This window comes from Agrilus planipennis, unplaced genomic scaffold, assembly GCF_000699045.2.
Source record: "Agrilus planipennis isolate EAB-ADULT unplaced genomic scaffold, Apla_2.0 scaffold107, whole genome shotgun sequence".
Lineage (NCBI taxonomy): Eukaryota > Metazoa > Arthropoda > Insecta > Coleoptera > Buprestidae > Agrilus > Agrilus planipennis.
This window is the reverse complement of record NW_020438869.1, coordinates 33,182-43,564: the sequence shown is the minus strand read 5'-3', so window position 1 is coordinate 43,564 and position 10,383 is coordinate 33,182. Positions and strand designations below refer to the sequence as shown.

The window sequence follows — 10,383 nt, the reverse complement described above, 5'->3', positions numbered from 1 at the left end:
CCTCCTCGATCAGTTTTTTGCCAGCAAAGACCAAAAATTTTATGAGCGTGGAATTATGCTACTACCAGAAAGATGGCAAAAGGTGTTGGACCAGAACGGTCAATATATAATTTAATAAAGTATTTGTTTATTATACGAAAACTGTCTTTCATTTTCACAAAAAAAAGAGAAATGACTTTCCGAACAACCCTAGTTTGCGTGTGAAAGCGCCCTCACCCAAAATTCCACCCAAAAACAATTAAAAACCCTTAAGCGCGTTTACGATACCCAAGACAGATACCATGCTTAGTTAGAGGTAGCCTTTGTCAATTGGCCTGTTATGTAAATTGTGTTTGAACACTCTCTATAACGAAAAAATAGGATCAACCATTCTCATTCGTTATATAGATTGCAGAGAAAATAGAATTTAACAAATTGAACATTTACTGCCTGATGCCAAAACAAAATTATTATGACGATAGGCTGTTTCTCGAGATTTTGTATCACACGTACGAAAACAACTTCTTTTATTATCAACCGTGTTCTTTGTTTCGAAGATTTCCTGTCTGGTTTACCAGCCCACCTAGTCCACACTTCCTAATCGTGACATTAACTACTTTGTCCGAAAATGACATCATCATTATCGTCATGACTCTTCTCTCTCAGCCCACAAATGTTATTTAATTAGTTTATTCCGTAAAATGTACGGATGAGCCTATTACGAAACGATGTAAATCAGTGAAATATTAACCGGATGTATCCTGTTTATAACTCTTATTTCACTCCCAGTTTTGTACCTATTTGCTTAGTGTTACTACAGTTCAGCAAGCGTACAAAGAAAACCACGTCCATAGTTTGTTTTGTTATTTTACATACTTTCGAACATGTTTTATATATTTGCGTTTGTAGCTGCCACACAAAATCAAATCCGATGGCGGATCCTAACCGCCATTTTATTAAACCTAATGATTTCTTGAATCCTTATTTATTAAATTAGTTACCATTAGTACAAAAAGCATCTAGCGAATATAGTACACACAGGGAGCTACGTCAGTTTATAAAATTTCATTGAAATCCAGGGGAGGCGGTCCAAAATCCGTCACTTGCGAAATTAAACGAAATGATTTATAATTACGGCTTCATCTTTAGCAATTTTCGAATATGGACAAGCAAAAGTTTGCTCTTTGCGGTGGTTCAAGCAAAATTTGTTTGATGTAAAAGTACGGCAATATGTCTTAATTATAATTTCTTTTACCAATTATCAAATTTAGACGCGTAAAATTTCGCTTTTTACAGTGGTTCAACCAGGACAGGGGTCGGCATGCTTTTAAGGTGGAAGAACCGTTCGCAATAAAAATATTGTTTCATGAATTTCAAAGAGCCATGAACTTTAAATTCGGCTTTTACATTTTCTTTCAAATTTGTATCAGATAAAGAAGCGGTAATTAAATAAAAGGGGGGCCTCATAACCTCACATATGAACAGCTAGAATTGTCTCTTGGAAGAGCTCGCGAACCGCAGTTTGTCGACCCCTGAATCAAGGGAATTAGGAAATACAGCGAAAGAGATAAAGGTCTGTTGCAGTGTAACAGAAAATATAAATCTGCGGTTCGTGCGGGCCGTAATGTGATTTTGAGAAGGAAGGAAACCTTTATATACAATTACGACTCCGAAAGGAAATTTAATTATCCTGACGTTGTTGGGCGACTAGATTGATGATCTGATTTACCTTCGTATGAGACGCATGTATGTGTATCTACTTTGTGGAGGTGCGTAAATAATAATTTTATTGTTAAAATGGTCAGGCAATACAATAGTAGTGTCTAATATTCGATACAAAACTTTGTACATTTTCAGTAAGTATCATCGGTACAATTCTATGTGAAATGTACAATTATTGATATTATATACATATCATAAAATTAATGATGGGGAATTAATTAATTATAAATATTTTTTATGTAGATACTTCAGATGATAAACGATAGATAGGCTTATTCTATTAGTCCCTCTACAGCTATCAAGTCAGTAACGTCGACGCCACAATTTTCTCCAACTCACTGGGTTAATATGTTTTAAAGCGTCTTCAGTTTGCTTAAATGAACTATACATTGTGTCAATGTCGATATTTTCAGGCATTCTTCAAAATTATACAAGCCAACAAAATAAAACCAAAATTTATGAGCCATTACTTAACCCGACGCATCATGTAGGATAAAGAACGCAAGGGTCCGCTGCGCGAAAAACGACTGCGCATCAACTTCGGTGATGACAGCTGTCACCATAGAATCTCTTTCTAGCAACGTATGTGTTTCGTTTACCAATAGGTCCGTCCCTAACCAACTGATCAACACGACTGTTCATGCGCTGTTATACAGAAGGACACTATGCAGTGTTCTATCTCGCGCCGGGCCTTCCCCTGTTACTCTATGATTGTCAGACACAAAAGGTGTTGCTTACGCGTCAAATGTCATGCGCATTACGTCACCACGCAGCGAACTGTCGAGCGCAACTTAGCAACTCTATCTTGGTTAAAACGTAATAACGTATAAAGTTTCTCTAGTCTGTCAAAATTCTAAGATATTTACAAGTTAGTAGCACTGGGTAGACTAAAAAAGCTGTTTGAGGGCGAGGTTAGCCTGATGGAATTTACATTAATTACTGTCTACATTGACGAGAATGGATAATGTGGTGCAGTTTAGAGACTTACCGTCTATCCCGTCCCTCGTGAGGCAATCAGCCCATTCCTGACGTTCAATCTGCTGATCCCTGTTCATGTCACACGCTTTTGCAAAACTTTTCGCACAACGTTTCGGCTTCACCGCCTTCTTTACTATCTTCTTTAAATCCCTGTATTCAGTCTTATCAAGAATGTTGTTGTTATCAACATCCAAATATTTAAATTTCCAATCTAGCACTAATTTATCAGCTTCTGGTCCTACAAGTAAATAACTAATTCAAGGTGTATTATATGAAGTAAAACGGTTTATAAATCTTTTGGCCTATACCAGAAAAGTATTTATGAAATTAACGTATAAAAATCTTGAATTACCCAGTATTGCACTAGTCGTTCTGCTGTACTCCGTATGAAAAATTTTAATTAAATTATTATTAAACAAAGCTTTATCTTCTCTCTTACAGTTCCTTCTAGGTTTGCGTGACGAATGAAATGACGATCTTCTTCTTGTTTTCTTTTTCCTTTTGCATCTTGGTTTAGCACCCGATTTCCATCGTACTGAGGTATTCTGAACAGGGTTTCCTAAACAAATTGAAATATTTGCTTGTAATTTCTAAATAATAACTAAATAACCACGGACAATTGAGTAAACAAAATTTAACATTAATTTATAAGTAAAGAAATCGACATTAGTCATCAGTGTTGAGTCTGTCAAAAGAAAAACGGTGAACTAACAGGTGCCTGGATTCTATTGGCTATCTGCTTTACACATGCGTAGTACATCAGTTACTGAAGATCAGTTGACGCCAATGGGCAGAGAATAAAATCTAGGCAACTGCGTTCGGTTACGTTATTTTAAATGTGTAACAAAAACTGCGATATTAATATTATTATAATAAGTAATAAATAATTATTTAATAGGTCAAAATAGTATTTTACCATATGAGTTTTTTAATAGTTTATTACCTCTCGCTGTAACACACCAGCAGTAGCCTGTGTCTGGATGACATTGGACATTTGCAAATGTACCATCTGGGCGACACTGGGGTTTGTACGTATTTTTGGGATTGGCCTAGAACGAAAAATATTTTTCAAACCTTAAGCAACATATATTAGATTACTGCTCACAAGCAGTGAAGGATCAGGATAGGAAAGAGTGGAGGTGTGTGTCCAATCAGTCTTAGGATTGATGACTCTATGATGAAGATGATGGTGCACACAATTGTAGGAACGGACAGAAGAAAAGTGAAAACATATCTGCACCAGCATTTGTCTAAATCATTCACAGAAACTACAGGATAACTTGGATTGAAACAGACGGACCCGGAATTGGATCAATTACTGTCCTGCCCTTGTTTAGACTTTCAGACCATGCTGACCGCTCCGTTTTCGTTAAACAAGTAAAGTCTATTTTGCTTAGATTTTTTTTATGTTTTCGTGGAAGAGGGGAAATCTTCAAAAGATACCCAGCCGTCCGTACGACTGGGTAGTGTCGGATTCCCGATTTCAATATTTCAAATCAATGAAGTACTTAGAAGAGCATAAGAAAGTTATCTTGTTTCCGATGCTGGTGTAGATCATTTCGCAATAACTTACCTGAAAATAGGCGAGAGCGACAAGACATGGTTTATCGCCTTGATTTTGGCAAGGGCCTTCATGTGCCAATGTCAAATTACTATCTTGACATTGGGCCTTTTCTAAATGGCACTGACTCGGATACGTAACTGAGTTTGAACCACATACTGGGTCTCCACTTTTATTACACTGCTTACTCGAACAAGTCACATTCTGAAAAAAAAATAATTCTATTTACTCGTTGTGGCAGTGTCACAATATTGTTTTTCATTTTGATAATATTGTACATACATAATTTGCAATTTTTACATATAGCCGTTTTTGAGATGTATCTGGTATGTTTAAAAATCGTGATTTTCCTTGCACATTCAATGAAAGTTTTTTAAAAAATGTACCTATTTATGTTACTCCAGCAAAACTTAGTCTAATGATACTCCTAGATTTCAAGGTTAGAAGGGTCCGAAATGTGATGTTACAGGCGAATGATGAGGATACCATGGATAGAGAAGGTTAGAAATGAGAAGGCATTAGAAAGAATAGGAGAGCAGAGGACGCTATGGAAGTCAATAAGAATAAATTGTTGTTGTAGGTTGGAAGGCCACCTCAGGCATGAAGGGCTAGTAAGAGGTTTATGGAATCCAGAAACAGGAGCTAAGAAGGGTAGACGTAGACCTACATTAGATTACTGTTCACAAATAGTTGAGGATGTAAGATGATCTAGTTTTAGGGAAATGCGAAGATTACCTCATGGAGGAGCATGTCCAACTAGTCTTAGATGACCTTGTGATGATGATGAACACTAACGCTCATAAATTAAATTGTTATGTTGTTGAGATCAATAATATCGATATTCTTTTCTTGTTCTTGATATCATCACGAAAAATTGGAAGAGAAAGAGGAGACTATATCGATAAGATGGCATCATATTGTGATGATCTACTTTTATTCTAGAAGATTAACGTTGATGCAGATTAACAATTAGTTATATTTCTGAATGTGTCGATAAAGTAGAAGACCTTGCTCATTACGGTAACCTCAACGAGGAAATGTAAAATTTTTGCATTGGCAATAAAGTAATTGGAATACGCTGTCTACGGACTAAAACAGTAAAATATGAGGTGTATTTCACTTAATTTATGTAGTAATTCAAGCTGAATGCACCGTAGGACGTTTAGTATTCATATTCTGACAGCTACAACAGCTAAATGCGTATATAGGTATTATTTATATGTCTATAAAGTGCTGTTTGATAGACGCCAATAGTATTTCGCCGCAGCATACAAAGAACCTAATTAAAAGGAGTGCAAATAACTTATTCTTCCACAGTAATTCAGAGCCAGCATTTCATTGCCAAGCTGTTTTCAAAACATTGCTTGTCATTTACTTGCTTACCGTACATACAAAGAAAACTATTTAACAAAGAACATTAAATTCTTGGCCACTAAGTTATCTGCTAGACGTAGATCGGACTTGTTAACGTCAAGCAGGGCTGTAATAGATATCCGCATCCGCAACCGCGGATGTTCCGCAGAAATTTTAATATCCGCACCCCTGTCCTTATCCGCAAACTTAAATTCTTTAAAATCCGCATCCGCATCCGGACGCGCACATTCTGATGAGGATACCCAGCAGATAATTCATTGTATTTAATTTTCTTCCCCTATTTTTGATCAAAGCAATACTGAGGTTTAAATTTTTTATATTTAAAAATTTTTTGTATTAAAGTTAATATCACAAAAACGATAATACATGTTATAGTATTCTGTAAATAATGGTTGAATGCCATTAATTATTTATTCAGATAATGTTTTCATATTATGCTTCATGAATCACTAACAATTTTTTTGTAGAATATACCACAAATTTCCGTTGATGACGCGCTTATCTAAGAACATTTTGATGTTTGATCACATACTTACATATAAAACGTCGTAATATTAATAGTTAATTAACTTCTGCAGAAGCCAACCTATAGCATAACAATTTATTGCAAACTTTTTACAAACAAATCATTTATGGAAGTAAACAGTTAATTACTCTGGCTTGGAATAGACAGGGAAATTAGGAGAAATAACTCTGTAAGGTCACATNCTGGTGGATTATTCATTTTAACAATCGATCATTAACTTCAGTTTTAAGAACAATAAACGTTCATCATGAATCCGGCTCGAAGGACCAAAACTTGAAATTGAAAAACTCGATTCATCTGACGATGCATAATCGTTTATTTAAATAAGTAGGAATAATCGATTAATAAAATAGTTAGTTAACCTTTAGTCACCTAGAATGAAACGAAATATTTCCTTAAAGGACAATTTGATTAATAGATTATTCCAATTCATTTAAAAAATTCTTCGACTGGCTAACCGATAATTTTTTAAAAATGAAATTAATCGAAAATTAATCGATAAATCTGTTTGCCCAGGGGTCTAGTTGTTAGCGTTCGGATTCCTTAATTAATTCAATATAAATGACAATAAATAACCTTCTGGTAACGTCCATCTGGAGTACACTCCGGAACATAGAGACCATTGTGATGCTCATTTAATGCCGTCTGACGATCGGATAAGCAATCTGACGTATCTTCATCCCGTATTTCTTGTGATTCTTCGTCATAATTCTGACCAGAAGGAGGTGGTCTCAAAACTACAAGAATCTATTAGCAAAACTCTTGAAAAAAATAAACAAAAAACTACAACAATATCAAATCGTGTTTTGTGGAGCAAGAAATAATATACCAACCAAACAGATAAGAAAATAAAGAATTGAAAGAAATAATAATAAAAAACAAATGAAGGAATATGACAAAAGGTATATAAATTTATATCAAAAATTTGACAATCTACACAATGATTTTATTGATAATTCACTGTAATAATTTGTTTGATAATAAGAAGCTATACAAAATAGTCTTAATATTTACAAGTATATAAATTTGTTAAATGCAAGAAGTACGTACTTTTTACATAAATATGAAAAACTGTACATATTTGATTTATATAGTTTATTTAGTAATTTTTATGCAATGTTTCAAGAAACTGTAGGTAGTCTTTAAAATGATTATTTACATATAATGCCATGAAATAGATGCAGAATTTATAACGACCCTATTTATGTATAAATCTAGTTGGACATTTAAATAAATGCAAAAAATTGCCAGAAACTGATTTCTGAGATATCAGCAGAAGTGAATCTACGTATTGCTTTTGGTTAGTGCTTCATTAGTTCAAAATGAAATAACTTTAACAACACTAAAATTTTTCTTTAAAATAAGTTATTACTTTAATTGACTTTATTAGATACTTTATTGTGGTGGTAGAATAAACAGATCCAATCATTTTTGGAGTACCTCATGAGAATGAATTAAGCAGTTAAAAGAGTGGTAAATCTAGGTTAATTCAGCAAAAAGATAAAATATTTTGTTTATTTACTTTTCAAAAGTATTAAAGTCGTATTAAAAAATACAGAAGTAATTTTTTTTTGATCCAAAGATGTTAAATACTTCAGTTTGCCAGTACCAAGTACCACCTTGACTGGAAATTACTTCAGCGAACCCGGATTATGTTCAGACCAGGATCAGATTTGTCGTAATACGGCCATCTAATCAGGTCCTGATCAGAGTGCAGTACTCCATCCCTTGATGTAAAGCACAGGACTCTATCCTTTGGTTCAGCCATCTGATCAAAATATAGTATCCTTTCCTTTGATCCGTCCATCTGATCAGTTTCTGATCAAAGTACAATCACCTGATCAGTTCCTTATCAGGATATAATACTACGAATCTTATTACGGTTTCGGTACGTTATTTAAAGCAAGATTGTATCCGATGTCCTGAACTAGATCATGATACAGAATTTAGTTTTTTATCTGATCTATTCTGTATGTAATATTGATTATTAAACAACAAATTTATTATTAATGTAAAGACTAAGTTATTATTTTGATTATATTAACAACGTCATAACGCTGCATTTACTTTATTCCTGATTCATCCCTGATCAGTCTTCAGGCAATCCTGATCTGGATCGGACCCTACACTGAATTAATTTCCAGTCGGGACCATATTCTCCTGCAGTGGTTTTAAACATCTGCATTTCTTGTNATTTTTTGTATTAAAGTTAATATCACAAAAACGATAATACATGTTATAGTATTCTGTAAATAATGGTTGAATGCCATTAATTATTTATTCAGATAATGTTTTCATATTATGCTTCATGAATCACTAACAATTTTTTTGTAGAATATACCACAAATTTCCGTTGATGACGCGCTTATCTAAGAACATTTTGATGTTTGATCACATACTTACATATAAAACGTCGTAATATTAATAGTTAATTAACTTCTGCAGAAGCCAACCTATAGCATAACAAATTATTGCGAACTTTTTACAAACAAATCATTTATGGAAGTAAACAGTTAATTACTCTGGCTTGGAATAGACAGGGAAATTAGGAGAAATAATTCTGTAAGGTCACATTTTCCTTTTATTAATAATTGAAGCCCTACCAAAGTACAATAATTAATTTTTATTGTATTCGTGTTAATTTGTAACGACGAAGAGGACTTTAACTAAACAAAACCTTCCAGACTGAAATCATAAACCACGTTTCTTCTTTATGAGGGAAAACATATTCTGAATATGAAAATATTTGCTCTGTTTTATATTCCCTAGTAATGAAAGTTACTGTAGGTACCGTATGGTGTGTTGACAGTACGCCAGTGCCAGAACTGGTTCGCTAATCATTAACTTCAGTTTTAAGAACAATAAACGTTCATCATGAATCCGGCTCGAAGGACCAAAACTTGAANATAACTCTGTAAGGTCACATTTTTCTTTTTTTAATAATTGAAGCCCTACCAAAGTACAATAATTAATTTTTATTGTATTCGTGTTCATTTGTAACGACGAAGAGGACTTTAACTAAACAAAACCTTCCAGACTGAAATCATAAACCACGTTTCTTCTTTATGAGAGAAAACATATTCTGAATATGAAAATATTTGCTTTGTTTTATATTCCCTAGTAATGAAAGTTACTGTAGGTACCGTATGTAAGTGTAAGTATCCAAGTAAATCAAACAACACAAAATTAAGTTTCTGAAAATACTGAAAAATCAAAGGTTATACAAGCATCGCATCAAAGTAGATCTAACCTAAAAATATACATATGCGCACACATTGTTTAACATCTGTGCTTCTTTTAGCGTCAGTTCAACGCAGAAAACAATTTTTTCTTGATACCTCGAAACGCAATTTTCGAGTAAATTATTGAACTAGCTAATAAACATCAATATATCTACTGCATTTATGGGGTTCGTGGTTCAAATTTACTCATTTTTTTGAAGTAAATTTCTCAGAAAACTGGTCCAATTAGAACAGTTTTTCCTACCCAGATGCGTTCATATAGACTTTATTGCGCGGTGTCGTTCGTTTTTTGGACCATCATCATCTCGATTACGTCACGGTCTTCAACTTCTTACTAAGCAGAACTGCACCTTAGGGCACAATACGTCCAAACGTTTAATTGAGCGAAGATAACTGGATAGTTGCAAGACACAGGTGTGAAACTGTTGTCGAACGACCGGAGAACACAATAGAAACAGGCCCAGCTGCACACCTGCTTTATAATAATAATATAACAAGCGCGATGTCAGCAACGAGAATCCTGGAATGCAGACCCATACCCGTTGGTCAGCACGGTTTTGCCTGACGGCTAGAAGTCTACCAGCGCCTGGAAGAACATCTGGCAGAGAAAAACAGTCTTGAGTTGGCAAGAAAATATCCGGACGTGTGTTTTAACACTTTCAATTCTGTCATAACTAATTCTGAACCAACTTGTTCATTATGATGAATGAGAACACTACTTAGGGCAGTTTCAACGGAATTTGTTTAAAATTATACTAACACTCGACGACATTTGCTTCGACGTAATCAATCATTTCCAAGGGTGATCTGGCTACCAATTAAAAATATTCTAATTCTATGTTTACCTATATATCGGGTCGTTCGGAAAGTCATTTCGTTTTTTCCCGACAGAGGATTTAATTGTATTCTTTTGCACCCAACTTCACATTTAAGCCGTATAATTTTTATATGCTTTGAGAGCTCATATAGCAAGGCTTCTGTGTGAAAAATTCCAATTAATT

The 10,383-nt window shown here is 34.3% G+C and overlaps 2 protein-coding genes across 3 annotated transcripts in view; one reads left to right on the top strand and one right to left on the bottom strand.

The window, feature by feature from the left end:
• The window catches only part of LOC112905048, a 51,212-nt gene that overhangs the window by 7,840 nt on the left and 32,989 nt on the right, over positions 1–10,383 (top strand). The gene's annotated exons all lie outside the window — the stretch shown is intronic.
• Positions 1–10,383, bottom strand: part of LOC108735537 (SPARC-related modular calcium-binding protein 1) — a 49,233-nt gene that overhangs the window by 12,986 nt on the left and 25,864 nt on the right. For both annotated transcript variants that reach the window (XM_025976660.1, XM_025976662.1), the window contains exons 2-5: positions 4,253–4,444; positions 3,623–3,728; positions 3,032–3,238; positions 2,690–2,917 (exon numbers count right to left, since the gene is read on the bottom strand). In XM_025976660.1, the coding sequence (XP_025832445.1) occupies positions 2,690–2,917; positions 3,032–3,238; positions 3,623–3,728; positions 4,253–4,444 (733 nt within the window). The remainder of the gene's footprint in view (positions 1–2,689; positions 2,918–3,031; positions 3,239–3,622; positions 3,729–4,252; positions 4,445–10,383) is intronic.